This window comes from Helianthus annuus, chromosome 15, assembly GCF_002127325.2.
Source record: "Helianthus annuus cultivar XRQ/B chromosome 15, HanXRQr2.0-SUNRISE, whole genome shotgun sequence".
NCBI lineage: Eukaryota > Viridiplantae > Streptophyta > Magnoliopsida > Asterales > Asteraceae > Helianthus > Helianthus annuus.
In genome coordinates this window covers 8,296,377-8,315,741 of record NC_035447.2, presented here as the reverse complement: position 1 = coordinate 8,315,741, position 19,365 = coordinate 8,296,377, and the positions used below count along the sequence as shown (strand labels likewise).

Sequence of the window (19,365 nt, the reverse complement as noted above, 5' to 3'; positions counted from 1 at the left end):
GGTTCATTGGAAGATAAGTTTAACCTTTCAAAATACTCATTCAAATAATCGGATTTGAATGTTTCATGTTCGGATTGTTTCTCTATTATGCACAGTTTTTCTTTCTCACCCATTTCATCCTCCCTTGTTGTTCCAGTAAAATAATTTTTCTTATTCTGAAGTGGTGTGCAAAACATAGGAAACAATTTACACCTTTCACCGTTAAACTTCACTGTGATCCCTTGTATAATCAGTTGATCAAGGCTGAGGATATTTCTATCCAAGTCTGGTGTATAATATACACTTTGAATTCGAAATTTTTCACTTCCGGATATAACATCCACAACCCCTATGCCCTGTATAAAGTAAAATTGATTTTCTCCGGTGTTTGTTTCAACACCATATATATTTTTGATTCGTTTGAAAGACTCTAAGTTTCCCGAAAAATGACGCTTGAGTTTTGTACTGACATACCATATTTCTGACCAACGACCACCGTCTGTGCCACTGATGATGAATTCTGAGTCTCTAACGTTGTTTTCATCATGAATTTGTGTACCGACGTCTATGACTTGCCTGATCAACAACGCCGCTTCATTGCTTTCCTTTTCTTTGCAGAATGCTATTTTGTGTCCCGTCTTTTTGCAGTAATAGCACCGTTTCTGCATTACTTTGCCCTTTGATCTTTCACGTTGTTCATCGGAAGAGTGCTTACATGGAAGCACCGATGCAGACATATAAGTCATGTCTTCTGTAAGATCCGGTGTGGCTCTGATACCACTTGTTGGCAGCGGAAGTTTGTCATGAATATCATCTTCATGGACTGAACTAGATTCATCACAAGCATAATTGGATTTCATGTTGAATCAGTTTATCAACGAAGATCACACACACTTGAATTAGGGATAGTGAGAATTGAATAAGGATATTAAAGGAATAATATCTTGGTACCGAACAAAACTGTCGGTAAAGTATATATATACAGACATGAAGATGGCGGTTGACAGTTATTTCCGGCAGTTAGGATTTGGCGCCAATAACTGCCATTCGAACCGTTGTCACATATGACACATGCCTCTTCGATTATTTACATAATACACACATAAATAATAAGTTTACAGTTAGAGAACATAAGTATAAACTAAGATATATAATCGAGTTTACTTATTTCTAATAATATTGACCTTCACGAGATTGTACAAGTTTTCTAGTTCTAGAGGTATAGAACCTGATAACTTATTATCATCGACACGAAGATAACCCAACTTGCTCAAATTTCCTAAAGAAACAGGAATATTACCTTTAAGAGTATTACTATGCAATGAAAGGGTCTCAAGATTCGTTAACATTCCAATTTCTGAAGGAATTTTTCCAGAAAAGCGATTACACGAAAGATCAAGAAACATCAGATTGGAAAGACGCCTGATCTCAACCGGGATGGGTCCGAAAATATCATTTTGTCTAAGCTCTAGATGTGCTAGACTAGTGAAAGACGAAAAGGTGAAGTTTTGAAGTGTACCGTTTAATCCAGAAGTAGAAAGATTGAATTTGATTACACCCCCACGATCATTGCAATGAACACCATACCAGGTGCATGGTGCAATACTCGTGGTTTGGTTTATACGGGTAGGATGAAGGGACCATGAAGATAACAAGGGATTGTTTTGGTTTATGAGGCTGGCTTTCCATTTGAGCAAAGCATAAGCAGCTTCTGATTTTGAAGCAGAAGCAGTGAGGGATGAAGAAAAAATTATAAAAAGAATAAAGAGTAAGTTTAGCAACATTTTGATTTTGAATAGAATACTGTTTAAAGCTACAATTTATAATAGAAAGATTTTTGTTGACTGTAGAAAATTCAAAGTCCTCTGCTTGATCTTCCTGAATTACATAGTAATGACCAAATGATTTACTTGCAAATAGGTTGGGGCCTGCACAGAGGGATGGGCATGGAATTTTAGTTATTTTTTAGCTTACTTGTAATCAGTTATTTTCTGGTTTTTTATTTTTATTTTTGTTATCATAGATTGTTATTTGCAACTGAAACTTGTTCCATTAGTGTAATGTACAAAGGATCCAACATATAGACGCGTATTTTAGGACTAGGCTAGATGCGTTTGTTCAATAACAAGTGGTTTTAGACGTACCGTTGTAACTATTTACCCTCCTGCGATGTTTTCTAGGCAAACAGACACACACACAATCATCAGCCCCATTCTTATTCTAATTTCGCTTACCGATTTGGGAATCCAAAGTGGTGGTAGCGGTGTACCCAATCGGATACAATTTTTGTCATTTTTTTTTAGAAAAAATAATTATAATAATAATTTGATAGTAATCTCTTAACAAATTTCAGTTTGTTCGTAAAAGCATTATTACTCGTATGAAAGATAAATTCTATTGAATCGACTATGTTTTAGGGTAGACGTAGGGGTTAAGATTGACTTATGTGCCACGCCCTTATTAAGACTTGACTTGTGTACCCTTATGTGATTTGTGAAGGGTGGCGTGGGAATTGGAGTTTGGAAGTCTTTAACATGTGTTGACAACATTGGGTTCTTTGAACACGTAGTTTATAACCATTTTAAAAAGAAAACCATACAAATATACGGATATTTAGGACATGTTTGGCTAAGCTTATTTTACCTAAAAAGGACTTTTTGTGAAAATGACTCATTGACTTATGACTTTTTGAAAATGAGTTTTTAAAAAATGTTTGGATTAGCTTATGAGGTGGGAAAAGCCAATAAGTCAATAAATTGTTTTTAAAAAGTGTTTAGCTTAGCTTATTGATATAAAATGACTAAAAGAAACATTCTTTCATAAGTCAACAAATATAAGGAGTGTTAAATCAGGGATAATCTGGTAATTTGGTCTTTGAAAAGTTATAAGCTGATAAAAAAGTCACAACCCCCTAACTTCTCAAAAATGACTTTTTGATAACTTTTTCTCCTTTTCAAAAATTCATTTTGAAAAGGACTTTTAGATTTGCCAAATACTAAAACTCCTTTTTAGCTTTTTGATTAAGTCAATAAGTCATAAGTTGTGTTGGAAAAGCTTAGCGAAACATGCCCTTACACCGTGATAACACTCCCCAAGGCCCAACTAGAGGTGCAAAAATCAGGTTTGGGTTCCGTCAAAGGTGGTCAACATCGGTTTTTGGTTTAAATAGGCTCGAGCTGAATCCGTTTTACACAAGGAAAATGATGGTTCAGTTTAAACCAATTCATAACTGGTTCGTTCGGGTTTCACGGATTTTAGGCCCAACCTTCACGAAGTAGTATTATCTTCAAAAGACACACTATTAGGGTATACGGAGTGGGCGGCAAACCCACTCGGCAAGCCGCCTTTGCCGCGCGGTAATACTGCCGCCGGTGGGTTTGCCGCTCGGTGAAGGTTGCCGATGCGGGGAAAGGTTAACGGTGTGGGGAGATTATCGGAGGAGAGAGAGAGAGGGAGGGTATGAGAGAGAGGGTAGTGTGGGGTGGGGTCCATGCCATCTCTCAACCAATCACACATTTTTCTTTTTTTTTTATTTAAAAAGTTTACCACTTCACCAAGTGTATAACCATTGCCAACACTTTTCAGCAAAGTTTAAACACTTTTCACTGATTGACGTGTCACACTCTGATTGGTTGATTTTTTAGTTTGCCACTCTCAAGTGTTTAACCACTTCATACACCCTAACATAATTTAGTATAACTTTTTATATTACATAACAATTTGATTTTATAAACTAATGCAATTCTCTCACGCTGCGCATCGGGAATTCGGTCAGTATCGTTTTGACTTGTTCCGGTATTGGCCCTCCCCATAGCAATTGAAAGAGAAAACAAAAAAGAAAGTCATAATATGCCGAAACGAATATCGATATGTGTTCTGCTTCAATAAAAAACCATAGGAATGAATATCGGTCATGATAATACCTATACTAGTACAGATATTGTTCAGTCAAAATCGGCCCATTCTTCAAGATATCAGCGCTGGACCGACACTCGAAAAATACTATATTTTTAAAAAAACTTTGTCGTAAACAAAATTTGCAACAATTCGAATCGTTATCCCAATTAACACCGTTATAGGTACGTGGTTCTAGAGATAAGGTCGAAGGAAATAGCTCCCATATAACGGTAGTAATAACAGTAACAAACAGTGGTGGATCCAAAAATTTTTTCCAATAGGGTCCATTTTTTCGGTTTTCAAAATTTTCATAACAAAACGCTAAAATTTTCGGGTCGGTCCTCGTTCGGGTCGGGTGAGAGCGAGGTTTGTACTAGATTTAAAAAAAAACAGAAAAAACGGGTTATACAGGGATTGAACCCATAACCTCTTGTTGGTAAAGAGAGCTGTTTAGCACTATACCAACTTTCCTTTTCTTTCGATGGTGTCCACCTAATTATACTTATGGGGTGCTTATATAATTTAATATACCGGATCCTCTATTTTTTTAAAAAATGTTAGGGTTCGGGGACCCCGACCCGCTCTATGTTGGTCTGCCCCCAGTGACAAACCATCTAACAATATGAATTGCACGAGTGATGTCTAGTTGAGTGACTATTTCCTACCCTTAACATCCTCCAATCATTACCCGCCATATCACTCAGTCAATTTATTACCTTAAACTACCTAATTTGATGACACCACTACCATAAACTACTATCTTCCTTTTTTTTTTCTTTTTCTTTTTAATACGTTCCTAAAATTTAAAATTAATACATTCCTAAAATTAAAAATTTAAATAACAAATAATTAAACATTCAACACACAAAACTAGTACATTCATAAAAATCAAAATTAATGCCAATCACCCAAGAACGATTCCGGGGACGAGACGGAACAATCACTATCGCGGTCGTCCGACCTATAGTCGGGATTTAGATGAGATGGGCTTCCGGGTGTTGGACAAAGCATTTCCCCATCCGATCTTACTATGTATTCCGACCTAGGGTCAGTTTTGTAGCCTTCAACCCAAGTTGGGACTTCTTATGTCGGATTGGGGTTTGTTGGTGGAGTGAATGCCGTTGCAGGATGAGACCATTCCCTAATTCTTATTCCTGTTAGTTGTAGTCGAGTAAATGTATAATCATATACCCAGTTCAACTCTTCCACAGTCGAATCGTTAGGATGTCGTGGATGGTAGTATTCAAAAACCGGAGGAGGATGGTTTGTAGGCATTGGGTTTGAAAGTTGAGGGTTTGCATGACGTGGTAACCATCGACAGTTTGAAGGTGGTGGGTGTGGAGGTTGTTAGTTTGAAGATTGTGGGTTTATAGGACGACGTGTTGATCCTCAGCGGTGTGAAGGTCTCGTCGGTTCAGTAGGAAACGGGTAACAACGTAAGAAATGTGTAACCACCACCATGTTGATCAAATGTAGTGAAAAATGGATGTGGAGAAAAATGTTGTGAAATAGTAGATATTTTGAAATGGAGTAGAAGGTGAATTGAATTGGTTTAACTAGGTTAGGTTAAATAGTAAAACTTTAGTTTATTTAATTGAAAATTAAAAAAGATATCAAACGCTCAAATGACCATTGAAAAGAAATTCACATCCACCTCTCATCGGCAAACACACACCAAAATCCCAACCCATCGGGCCCTAGCCGCCAGAGCGGCGACGGGGTAAACCGAGCAGGTAGGGGGTACCCGATGATAAATTTTCAAGTGGCCTGCCTCCCGTAGGATTGACTAAACGGCCTACAATAGTGTGGTATAAATTTAGTCTCATAAAGGAACACCATCTCATTGGTTCAAGAGGGTATCAATAATAGTCCTATTGTTAGGGTGAGGTGCGTGTTTAAACAAGTCGTATATGTATTATGTCTTAGATAGAAGATGACCCTTTGAAATTAAGCAAGCACGAGCAGCTTGTTTGAGACCATGATAGCTTTTCGAAGCCGACAAACTTCATTTCTCATAAAGTTCACCATTCAAGAATGCATTCTTAACATCCATTTAGAAGATTTTATACTTCCGAACATATATATGTTCAACTCATTACAACGGTACGTCATGTTTCATCTGGCTAATTACTATCAATAAAATTCCCCGTAATATAAAAGTTATTTATTATGATATAAAATACTTCCGAACATATATATGTTCAACTCGTTACAACGGTACGTCATGTTTCACCTGGCTAATTACTATCAATAAAATTCCTCGTAATATAAAAGTTATTTATTATGATATAAAAGTTAGAGAAAAGTGATAGTCCCTGTGGTTTACCCATTTTTCACCTTTAGTCCCTAACTTTCTAAAATTACAGCTATAGTCCCCAACTTTTGTAATTTCGTTCCCGGATAGTCCCTGGCGCGGATGGAGGTTAGTTTATCCAGTTAAGTGGGAGTGAAATTACCAAAATGCCCTTTCCCCTCCCTTTTCTCTCTATCACCTTGTCTGCACATCTTCACACCTCCACACGTCACACCACCATAACACCACCCCCAAATCCAAACCACCACAACCAAATCCCGTTGTTGTCGGAAAACGAACCACCAAACCACCGCCACTTCATCACCCCTACCCACCTCACCCACCAATATTTAGTTAGGTAAAGTCGTTGCTTTATTCTAACAACCAAAGTTAATATATTTCACTAAAACAGAGACTCTTCCTATCCAGTTAACCTAGATGATCTAATGGTGTTGGGATTGAACCCTATCAGAGGAACAGATAATGTAAAGCCAAAACTGGATCAGAGCAGTGGATCCAGAATAAGCAGATGTTAATGTACAAAAACTCTCCCCTTGAAAGTGATTGCAACAACTGATGACCTCCTATCTGCTGATCTTACTAACTGCTGACCAATAACTGCTGCTCAATTAAAGATCTGATGAAGACTCAAGTCCTGCTGATTCAATCTACTGCCTTGAGTCAAGCACTGCTGATCCGGATAAGTGTTGCTGGGTTCACAACAGTAGAAGGTTGCAGCAGTAGTTCTAAAGTCTGTTTGTAATAGAATGTATTAGCAGTAGTTCAATACAAGCAGTGTCTGTATAGATCAGAGGTTAGAGTTTGTTAGGAGGTTAGATGTCACTTTCATGGTGACGTCAGCTTTGATTCTCAGTGGTTCGATCTGCACTATAAATAGAGCAGTATCTGTACTGTTCTATTTGAGCTTGGAGCTTTTTGCTCATCTCCTTTCATCTTGTAAGATCAACTAGGGAGTATCATGCTGAGGGGGAGTTTAGTATGTAAACATGTATGTAATCTTTTGATTTGAATCTTTCGACCAATGAGAATCATTTGTTTACGAAAAACTATTTTCCCTTTGGTTGTGTTTACAAAGTTTGTATCCATTTCCGCTGCACTTTATATCATCTCATATATTCTTCTGAATGTTCAATTTATACAAACAAACACAATCATGACAGCCTCAGATCCTAACAATTGGTATCAGAGCTTGGACAGCCAAATTCGATCTAGCAATCAATTTGACATAACAGTTCAGCTCAAAATTCATTGATACTAAGGTTGATTGTATTTAGTTAAAAAACAGAGCAACGAGAAATCATGTTCAAAATGATGGATCAGATACTCTGTAAAACAACCAAGATGTCATATGACACACAAACTTCACATAACAAGTGATATCATGCATAAAACACCTATAGTGCTTAGATCTGAAAATATGTCAGATAACTATGGTATAATCTCTTTATTTTACAAAATTGATTTCAATTGTTGTTATGAAGCTTGTGATGTTTCTATCATGACTGCTGCTAAGGTGTTTACCTCATGTACACGAAAATCTATGTTCGAATGATAACATTAGTGTTTTCGTTAGTATAAAAAGAGGGAAATTAAAACTTTAGCTATTTAAATCTTATGTATTGAAAAACAGGTTGAAAATCCTATAAAAGGACCAAAAATCAACTGTGTTAAGAATACACTAAGAAAATCAGCAGCCAAAATATCCAGATCATAAGTAATGTGGACTTTGGCATAAGCAAGCGCAAAAATGTCCAAATCTCCCAAAACATTGCTGAAAATGGTTTCGGATTGAATATTCTTCCTTGAAAACCTTCTAGTAAAAAGTTTCATTACTTTTCTATGGAAAGGGCAAAAATGAAAAGAAGAAAAAATTACAAAAACTCAAAAGTGTGTTTATCTCGAAAACTTTTTGAAATTAAAAAGAAAAGAGTATAAATCTAAAGCACTTAAGAGTCCACAGGTTTATCCCGCAAAAGGAAAACAAAAAATAAATCTGCATTTTTGGACAAACATATGTCATCAATCAACCATGCTCAATCACTGTTCCAGGGAAGTTCAGGTAACAAAAGTATCTCCAGATAATTTTCCATAAAGAGGAATAGGCCAAATTTTTCAGAAATTATCCACATGGTAATATGGTTCACAGAGAACCTTCAAAACCTTTGTGAACGGGCTCCTCATGGTAACAATCAACTGACAAGGAAATGGTACCAAACAGTGGTTACAAGACTTTGGTTCAAACCACTGACCATTGTTCTAAGCTTGAGAATGAAATGATCTTGACCTTATTCGAATTGATTTTATTATCAGAAAACTTTTATTTTTTTTCTGTAGAGTTTTCTTCAAATAAAACAGGATTTATTATTCTTTATTTTTTTTAAGAATGATATACTTTGTGCTTTTACTTGTTTTTGATAGCAAAAGTTCAAACTCCTGTCAGGATGTAGAACCTTTATTTTTTTTTTTGGTGATACTATCCTTGAAAATAGAATAAAAGGAAATGATGCAAGTGTCAAGGTCATATCAGACTCAAGTTTGTTTTAACACTGTCCAAAGATTGTTTGCTAACAGACCTTAAAATATTTGGATACTCATGTTCTAATTCAAATATTATGACACAGAATGAGTAGCCATAGTAAAAAGGTTTCCATCATCTGGGGCACTAAACCACTGTTAGGAATCTATAAAAACTTCAAAACTGGTAAATCACATTCACCATCAACAGATGTTGGACGTGATACTAAAATCATTTCCATCATCAGAGCAGCAGATGTACAAAACAGCTGTTAAAGCTCATCCACTGATGAACAAACAATGTTTGACCAGAATCCAGTATTTCATTCATCCAAACACATCTACATCAGACATCACTTTGTGAGGTATTGCTATGAAAAAGGTTTGATTTCTCTGCATCATGTCCCAACCAAAGACCAGCTGGCAGATGTGCTCACAAAAGCACTTGATACAACCACTTTTAAAAGTCTGGTCTCTAGGATTGGGATGCTGAACATGGAATAACAAGCAACATCTTGTTTTTCTATGAATAAAAGCAACAAAATGTTTTCAGAAAATCAAAAATCCATCCTTAAAAATAGCTAAAAATGAAAATTTCATTAAAATCCTTAAAAGTCTGCCATAACCACTGATTGTTCAAAAGTCTGCTCTACTTCAAAAAGTCTGCCCATTGCTAAAAGGCAACCTCTGTTCTCTCATTCCTTGATAACCACTGTTGTTCAAAAGCAGTGTCTTATCCACTGATATGCTATCTACTGATAGTAAAAATCCTCCACTGCCCCCTTTCCACTGCTTTCATCAGTTGCTTTCATCCAAAGTATTGTCCTCCATCTTCACCAGTGGTTGTCATGTGGGCAGTACATAGTGTCAGACTTTTTGTAACGGCTGCCACGTCAGCATTCACTCTCTCTCCTATAAAATTCCCCACTCACCATCATGGCAAAATCAAAGTACAAAACTTTTCTCACCGCCAACGCACCCATCTACTTGGCAACCCAAAGGGAGTTTTGGAAGAATGCAACCCTTGAAAAACAAGGAAAAGTTGTAATAGCCATTAACTCAACTCTACAGAAGAAAGCAGTCCAAATAACACCGCAATCAATATCTAAAGTCTTTCAACTCAATGATCTGCAAGGTAAAGATTCTTTCCCTAAAAACGAGTTAAAAATTGACTTCATTGAGAGAGGGTATGCAGACACAATGATGACGAAAGATACCTTAGAAAAAGGTTTCTTTCCTTCTGCAACCAGATTTTTATTTCATACTCTTCTCATGTGTGTTTCAAACAAAACCACTTCCTTTAATGAAATACCATTGAAAATTCAAAACTTGGGGTATGCTATTTTACAGGGAAAAAACCTTAACTACTCCAAGGCAATTTTCAATGATTTAGTTAAAAATGTTGAAACAAAATCATTCCTACTGTTCCCAAGATTTTTAAGTTATTATTTTGAGAAAAGGTTCAGTAAGGATGATATTGCGGTAATAAACCAAGGTGACTCTTCTCAAATAAATAGCTTAACTGCTGAAACATTTTCCAGAATGTTGACACCTTGCAAAACAAACCGTGGCGGAAACATCGGGGAGTGTTGTAACAGAAGCAATCGTTTCACAACCATGGATTCAAAAATAGTTTCATTTTATTGATAATATCAAACATTACATTGTCTTAATCATAAAACAAACAAGTTTCTTATCAACTATCATAGATTTAAAGTCACTAAGGCCTCGTCCAGGTCCTACGTGACGCATGCATCCTAGAAAATCACATCATTCAACCACACCTGAAACATATGTAAAAACAAAGTCAGCAAAGAAATTGCTGGCGAGTACATAGGTTTTATAAGGGTATTGGAATCATGGCTTGTTTGTATGGTGCAATACTTTATTAGACTACAAGAGTCGAAATACAAACCTCGTTTTGAAAAGTGTATTGCAACATAGTTAACTAACTCAAATCAAGTTGGTTAAGTTTATAAAATCTCGTAGCCATAATTCTTAACCCCAAAACATTTTGTTTTTAGAAAAACATCTTGTAAAACATCATTGTGCGACATCGTTTTAAATATCGTTACCCAAGTGAACTAAATAACGCCACGGTATGTAATATGATGAAAACACTTATATATAAGAAGTACCAGCGGCGTATCTACCATGTTTTCAACATATTACCCCCGTCTCGTTATCTAAACACTTAACCAAAAACCAGTCGTTTATCGAAATCGTTTAACATCGTTTCCAAATCGTTTACTCGTTTCCAAATCGTTTACTCGTTTCCAAATCGTGTTCGTTTTTAAATAGTGAAACTACTTTTGGTTGTCTCGTTAACAACATTCAAACCTTCGTGACTCGTCTAACTCGTTTCTCGTTTCGTATTAACAAACCACCAAAGGGTAAGTTAACAATCATCAGATTCAGTCGTTACCCACAACCCCCACACATAACTATGGGTGCAGTGCAATAACGGGATTTGTCAGATCCTATGGTACCATAACCTAATACTGGTCGGCTTGATCAATGCTAATGAATGTCATTCGTTATGTAATTACAACCAACAAGTCGTGTACACCTTATCGAAATCGTTATTAGTTTAGTAAAATCGTATTAATTGTTTTTGAAACCATCGTTTAAACTTTGAAAACATTTGATACATATGAATCACCCCAAAACGTTTAAAACAGTAAAATAGGGGAACTATGTACTCACATGTAGTGCAAAGTATCCTTGATCAAATAGAACTTCAACAAACTCGAGCAAACCAGAGAAATCAAGTAGCCCCTAGTAATCGAACCACTAGTCAAACAATAGACGCCTAAATCGGGAGATTGGATAGAATGAGGTCTTGTAACCCAAATGAGTATTGGGACTCATGTGATATGGTTTAACAAAGCCTACATCCTAAATCGGAACCTAACCTAAGTGCTTTCGACCCATCGCGACCCATTAAGGTGGCTTACGCTACTTTAACGCGTCGTGCGCGCAAAAGCGCGTTCGAGACGTCTAACTAGTCCTATGACGAGTATTATATGCCCATACATGTTTAATTATGTTACATAATCAGTTACGTGTCAAAAATTTAAGTTACATATGCTTAATTACCAATTATGTATAAAAAGGGTATTTTGGTAATTTACCAAGGGCACATAAACTACTTATCATGCGACTAATCAAACCTAAGTGACCATAAGGTATAACCCCGGAAGGTTATTCCCTACGCTACTATGGTCACAACACATGTTTAGTCGGATCTTAATGATCGACCAAACGGGTCGTGTTCGAAAGTCTAAGCGGGTGTTTAGTCCGCTCGACTTACGACTCTACATAAGCACAAAACTAACAAGTGACGAGCTAAACATGTCGAAACATGTTTAGTTAAGTTAGAAAACAGGTTTGGTATCAAAACAAACGGTTTTGATACCTAAAAGTAGCTTGGTTACAAAATACGCGAGAAAACGCATTCTGGCCGAAGCTATGTCTCGTCACTGAGCCTAGATAACGTGGTAATCAGTAGGTATAGTCACTAGGGACTATAACCAGCGTGATTACGCTCACGTTATGAAGTTCAAACGAACTTCGCGTTGACTATAAGCTGGTCAAAGCAGAAAGTCAAACACAGTTTGACTTTAACGCTAAAACGAATGAAAAACGCGAAAGAATACTTACAGAAGGTCCCCGCAAGATTGAACTTCCGAGTATTCTCAGGTATGAAGTGCTAAAACACCCCAACTTAGAGAACAAACTCAGAATTCAAGTGGGGAGAAATGAAGTTGGGTTGGGTATTTATAGGAAATCCACAACCGTTAGGATCGTTTCTTGTTCCCCAAGCGTTTAATCTCGGCCCTACACTTGTACCCACTGATTTGGAATACAATGGGCATCAAAAACCAGCCCATAGATTGCTCAAACCATGTGCAAAACAATGGGGAACAGCTGGGTTTTAAAAATAAAGTTTGCTGATCTGGGGAGGCTTTACGGACCGTAAGCACATGCCCATACGGTCCGTAAGGGACCTGCAGACCAGCTCTTTCATAAAATGACAGTTTAGCCCCTGAACTTGCAAAACTTGCATTTCGGCTCATTTTTGACACGTTTAAGCCCCGTTAACCTCATTTCAAGGCTCTAAAATGAAGTTAAAGTATAGGGAACTCAAAACATGCTCAAAAATATCTCGGATGTCGGTTCGTTTGGTCGTACGGTTGCGTTGTTCGGTTAATTACGACGGGAGTCGTAACGAGCGCAAAAACGGTCCAAATTGCGCGACGAATGGATTTCTATTATGCCAAACATTAAAACATAATATTTTAATGCTTACATAATTTTTTTGGATGTCCGGATATATTCAGAACGTAAGATATGCGCGAAAATGCAAACTTGTGCTCTTTTTGACGCTTTTAGTCCCCATTGATCAATAAAGTTTATTTTAGCATACCGAACCCCTCAAAGCCTATTTCTAAGCTATGTAAAGGTTATTTAGGGTATGTTTAACTTATGATCAAGTTCCGGAGTGTTCGTTACTATACGAATCGGTATAGTTTCGCAATTTGACACAATTAGTCCCTGCGATCGAACAAACTTGTTTTCGACACACCAAACCATCCAAAGCTTATTTCTAAGTTATGTGGAGGTTATTTAAGGTATGTTAAGCCTATTTCACTATTCCGGAATGTTTGTTGCATTAAACTGGTTATATTTACGTATTAGAGCGCGTATAACCTTCCAGAAAGCGATTTAGAGCTTGAAATTGGAATCGAATCGAATTGCAAAAATTACCAAACACAAATACACATATAATACATCAAAACACATATAATAACACCAAAGCACATTGTTTTATTAATAATCAACATTGTTTTTCATCGTACGGAGATTACAGAGCACAGTTGTCACAGTCTCCCCTACTTCAGGAAATTTCGTCCCGAAATTTTAACTAGAGGAAGCTTGTGGAAACAAATGTGGATATTTGGTCATCATTTGATCCTTACGTTCCCAAGTAAATTCTGGGCCATGTTTGGACTCCCAACGAACTTTAACCAAATGAATCCGTTTGTCCTTCAACTGCTTGAATGTACGGTCCACTATCTCCACGGGTTTCTCGACAAAGTGCATCGTTTCATCGATTTGAATCTCATCGAGAGGTATATGAAGATCAGCGTCAGCTAAGCACTTTCGCAGATTGGACACGTGAAAAGTCGGATGAATATTTCCAAGCTCTGGAGGTAGCTCTAGTCGATAGGCAACTTTCCCAACTCTTTCCACAATCTTGAATGGTCCTACATATCGAGGTGCAAGTTTTCCTTTCCTTCCAAATCTCACGACTCCTTTCCAAGGTGAAACCTTGAGTAGGACACGGTCTCCGACTTGAAATTCCATGGGCTTGCGTCCTAAATCCGCATAACTCTTTTGACGGCTTCTAGCTGTCACAAGATTATCGCGAATTTTCTTGATTTTGTCCGTTGTTTCTAGAACGAGCTCAGGTCCAGTAAGCTGAGCTTCACCGGTCTCGTTTCAACAGACAGGTGAACGACATTTTCGACCGTAGAGAGCTTCGAATGGTGCCATTTTAATGCTAGCATGATAACTATTGTTGTAAGAGAACTCGATCATTGGCAGATGAGAATCCCAATTACCACCAAAGTCTATCACGCATGCTCTAAGCATATCCTCCAAAGTTTGAATTGTCCTTTCTGATTGCCCATCTGTTTGGGGATGATAAGCAGTGCTTAGATTTAGTTGGGTTCCCATAGCAGTTTGCATGGTTTTCCAGAAATGAGATGAAAATCGAGCATCACGATCGGAAATGATATCCAAAGGAACACCATGTCGTGAAATAATCTCATCAACATAAATCTTTGCAAGTTTATCAGCAGATAGGTCCTCGCGAATCGGGAGAAAATGAGCTGACTTCGTTAATCGATCGATAACAACCCAAATAGCATCATGACCTTTAGAAGTACGCGGTAGCTTAGTGATGAGATCCATCGCAATGCTCTCCCACTTCCAAACCGGTATCTCTGGTTGTACAAGCAAACCAGAAGGTCGTTGATGTTCAGCCTTGACTTTAAGACAAGTTAGGCATTTCGATACATACAAGGCGACATCTTTCTTCATACCAGGCCACCAGAACTTAGTACGAAGATCCTTGTACATTTTATCAGCACCAGGATGGATAGAATATCGAGACTTGTGAGATTCGTCCATCACTAGGGTGCGAAGTTCGTCTTGCTTCGGGATCCACAAACGATCCTTGAAATAAAGCAAACCATCGCCTTTTGCTTCGAGTTTAAGCTCAAGCTGATGTGGTAATTCCATACCTATCAAATTCTGTGAAACACAAAATTGCTGAGCTTGAAGAATGCGAGATTGAAGATCGGATAACGTTTGAACGGAATGAAGTTTGACTCGCTCTTTTCGACTAAGCGCATCAGCTACGACATTCGCCTTACCAGGATGGTAGCGAATTTCGCAATCGTAGTCGTTCAAGAGTTCCACCCAACGTCGTTGCCTCATGTTCAGCTCTTTCTGATTAAGAATATACTGGAGACTTTTGTGGTCTGTGAAAACCACACACTTCGTGCCATAAAGATAATGTCTCCAGATTTTAAGCGCGAAAACCACAGCTCCTAACTCGAGATCATGAGTTGTATAGTTCTTCTCGTGGACTTTCAACTGTCTAGATGCATAAGCAATAACTTTACCTCGTTGCATGAGGACGCAACCAAGGCCTAAGTTGGATGCATCGCAGTAGACAACGAAATCATCGTTTCCCTCGGGCAGAGATAGAACAGGAGCATTACACAATTTCCGCTTCAGCGTTTGAAACGCTTCTTCTTGCTTGGGTCCCCACTCAAAAGGCTTATTCTTCTGAGTCAAAGCAGTGAGTGGAACCGCAATCTTCGAGAAATTGGAAATGAATCGACGATAATATCCAGCAAGACCAAGAAAAGATCGAATCTCTGTAGGTGTCGTTGGCGTACACCAATCCTTAATAGCAACAATCTTGGATGGATCCACATGAATACCTCGCTCATTGACTATATGACCCAGAAATTGAACTTCCTTAAGCCAAAATTCACACTTGGAGAATTTAGCGAAAAGTTGTTCCTTCTTAAGGAGTTCCAACGTTAAGCGAAGGTGTTGCTCGTGATCGGCTCGAGTCTTCGAATAAATGAGAATATCGTCGATGAACACAATAATGAACTTGTCTAAATAAGGTTTACAAACCCTATTCATTAAGTCCATAAAGATAGCTGGAGCATTCGTCAAGCCAAAAGGCATGACTGTGAACTCGTAATGCCCATATCTTGTGCGGAAAGCAGTCTTGGGAATATCTTCTTCGAGAACACGAAGTTGATGATACCCAGAACGCAGATCGATCTTAGAAAAACATGAAGCACCTTGCAGCTGATCGAAGAGATCATCAATTCGAGGTAGGGGATATCGATTCTTGATGGTAAGCTTGTTAAGCTCACGATAATCGATACACATTCGAAAAGACCCATCTTTCTTTTTCACGAAGAGGACAGGAGCTCCCCAAGGTGAATAACTCGGACGGATGAATCCTTTATCAGATAACTCTTGAAGCTGTTTCGATAATTCTTGCATCTCTGATGGTGCAAGACGATAAGGCGCTTTCGCAATCGGGTTGGCATTAGGTACAAGGTCGATATGGAACTCAACTTGACGAACTGGAGGCAAACCAGGCAGTTCATCAGGAAACACCTCTGGATAATCCCGAACAATCGGAATATCCTGAATACTCTTGCGCTTGACTTTCTCCTCGGTGACATGTGCTAGAAAAGCAACATATCCTTTTCTCAAATATCTCTGGGCCTTTGTACATGACATAAGCTTCAATCCACCTGAAGGTTTCTCACCACGAACCTCCAAAACATCGCCAGACGGAAGAGGAATACGAACAATCTTATCAAAACAAACCACCTCAGCGTGGTGTTTGGTTAACCAATCCATTCCAACGATAATGTCGAAGCTTCCAAGTTGCATTGGCGTGAGGTCGATAGGGAAGAGGTGGTTATCAAGGTTCAACTGACAATCACGAATAACAGAATCGAGAACAAGAGGTTTACCAGTGGCAACTTCGACAGACAAGGGTTTCCTCAATTTAGTTCTAGGTATCGCAAGCAAAGGCTCAAAAGATAATGAAACAAAACTTCGATCGGCACCAGAATCAAAAAGAATAGATGCAGGTTGATTGTTAACAAGAAACGTACCATTAACAACCTCGTTGTCAGCCCTCGCTTCGTTTGCATTCAAGTTGTAAGCTCGCCCTCGAGCAGGATTCACATTGGCGTTGACGTTCACATTCGGGTTCGCATTAGCATTTGCCAGCCTCGGACAGTTGTTGCGGAAGTGGCCAAACTCTCCACAATTAAAACATGAACCTGGTGGGAATCCAGCAGCATTCCCTTGTGCTGGAGCTTGAACCTGGGCGACCTGATTTTGTCCTGAACGACAAACATTGGCTAAATGCCCAAGTCTACCACACGTAGCACACTGTTTACAGGCCTGTTGGGCAACATGGTGACCATTACATCGAGTGCAGTGAGGTGCGGTACCAGCATATGCTTTCTTCGCAGGAGGTTGAGTCGGTGGGTTCTGAGCAGTTTGATTGGTGACAGCAAAGTTTTGGGCACCCTTTCGCTTCCTTGATTTCTTCGACGACTCACCTTCTTTACCCTTACCCTTCTTCTTGTCTTTCGCAGAATCAGACAATTTCTTCTTGTCACCCTTGCGAGTGAGTTTACCCTTTCTGACTTGGGATTCAGTTAGGGTAGCAGACAATTCGATTGCTTGGCGAAGGGTAGTAGGATTAACAGCAGTCACAATATCCATCATAGAATCGGGTAGACCATCGATGTATCTTTCGATTGCTTTCTCTGGTGGAGTAACCATGGTAGGACACAATAGACTGAGTTCCTCAAAGCGATCCGTGTACGCACGGTGCTCAGCCCCATCTTGTTTCAAATCGTCAAACTCTCGCTCCAAAGCTCGAATCTCGTGACGGGGACAGAACTCTCTCATCATGAGAGCCCGAAGCTCATCCCATGTTTGTGCCAACGCCACTTCGGCACCCCTATCGCGCATAATACCATTCCACCAGGTAAGCGCTCGCTTCTCAAACACGCTGGTAGCAAATTCAACCTTACGTGCATTCGGACACTGCACATGCCTGAATGTGTTCTCAATACTCTCGAACCACTGTAGGAGCGCAGTTGCTCCTTGCGACTCAGAAAACTTAAGAGGCTTAGCAGAATTGAAGTTCTTGAAATTACACTGCGCATTGTTGTGGTTATTATTGTTATTGTTGTACATCTCATGAACTTGAGTTACAACACCGGGAAGCACAGCAGCCACTTGCTGAGAGACTAGGGCTGCGATTTCTTCAATGGTGAAGGATTGTGCTTCACGTCGTGGAGGCATTGTCTAACAAGGAAATATGGGAAACGAGTAAGGTTGATAATTAGGAAGAGCAAAAGATGTATCGACAAAACACAAGGAAGGCGATCATTTGTTCGTTACCTCGAACAAACAAACGACACGCAGTGACTAATCAAAGTAAATGAATCGAAATAATGCATCGCGAAGACATGCTTGCCTATAAGTGAACACTCACCCCAAGAGTTCCCAGGTAAGAGTGACTGGTCCGATTATGTGGATTTGTACGAACACTCTAGCCTTAGACAGAAAACTCAGGGTACAGGCATTCACTCTTCCAGTTTGCACGTGTTCACATTATTTTAACCCAAACTTTGACGAGATTTTGAAAATTCAAAAGGCACTAAGCCAAATATGAATCAAACTGGAAGGGTTCAAAACCTAGTAATCAATCATCCTAGAACGGATGATTAATTTTCGAAGCAGAATCGGATTTGTGTTCTCGTTGTGGTTATCACCTAAGGATAGGTGACGGTATTGTTTTAAAATCTAAACACAAGTAAACTTGTGTTAGGGTCCTAAAGTTATAGTCTAGGTCAAAGCATTACTAATAACCTAATTCCCTATAACCATTGGCTCTGATACCAACTTTTCTTCTGTCACACCCCGACCACGTAGGACAACAAACCGTGGCGGAAACATCGGGGAGTGTTGTAACAGAAGCAATCGTTTCACAACCATGGATTCAAAAATAGTTTCGTTTTATTGATAATATCAAACATTACATTGTCTTAATCATAAAACAAACAAGTTTCTTATCAACTATCATAGATTTAAAGTCACTAAGGCCTCGTCCAGGTCCTACGTGACGCATGCTTCCTAGAAAATCACATCATTCAACCACACCTGAAACATATGTAAAAACAAAGTCAGCAAAGAAATTGCTGGCGAGTACATAGGTTTTATAAGGGTATTGGAATCATGGCTTGTTTGTATGGTGCAATACTTTATTAGACTACAAGAGTCGAAATACAAACCTCGTTTTGAAAAGTGTATTGCAACATAGTTAACTAACTCAAATCAAGTTGGTTAAGTTTATAAAATCTCGTAGCCATAATTCTTAACCCCAAAACATTTTGTTTTTAGAAAAACATCTTGTAAAACATCATTGTGCGACATCGTTTTAAATATCGTTACCCAAGTGAACTAAATAACGCCACGGTATGTAATATGATGAAAACACTTATATATAAGAAGTACCAGCGGCG

The 19,365-nt window shown here is 38.6% G+C and overlaps 1 protein-coding gene across 1 annotated transcript; it reads right to left on the bottom strand.

Moving 5' to 3' along the window:
* Positions 1–1,139: 1,139 nt before the first annotated feature.
* On the bottom strand, positions 1,140–17,614 carry LOC110913201 (probable leucine-rich repeat receptor-like protein kinase At1g35710). Its single transcript, XM_022158046.1, has 2 exons — positions 17,467–17,614; positions 1,140–1,792 (listed from the first exon to the last, which is right to left on the bottom strand). Exons 1-2 carry the CDS (start codon positions 17,612–17,614, stop codon positions 1,140–1,142), a joined length of 801 nt encoding a protein of 266 aa, XP_022013738.1.
* Between the last annotated feature and the right edge of the window lie 1,751 nt (positions 17,615–19,365).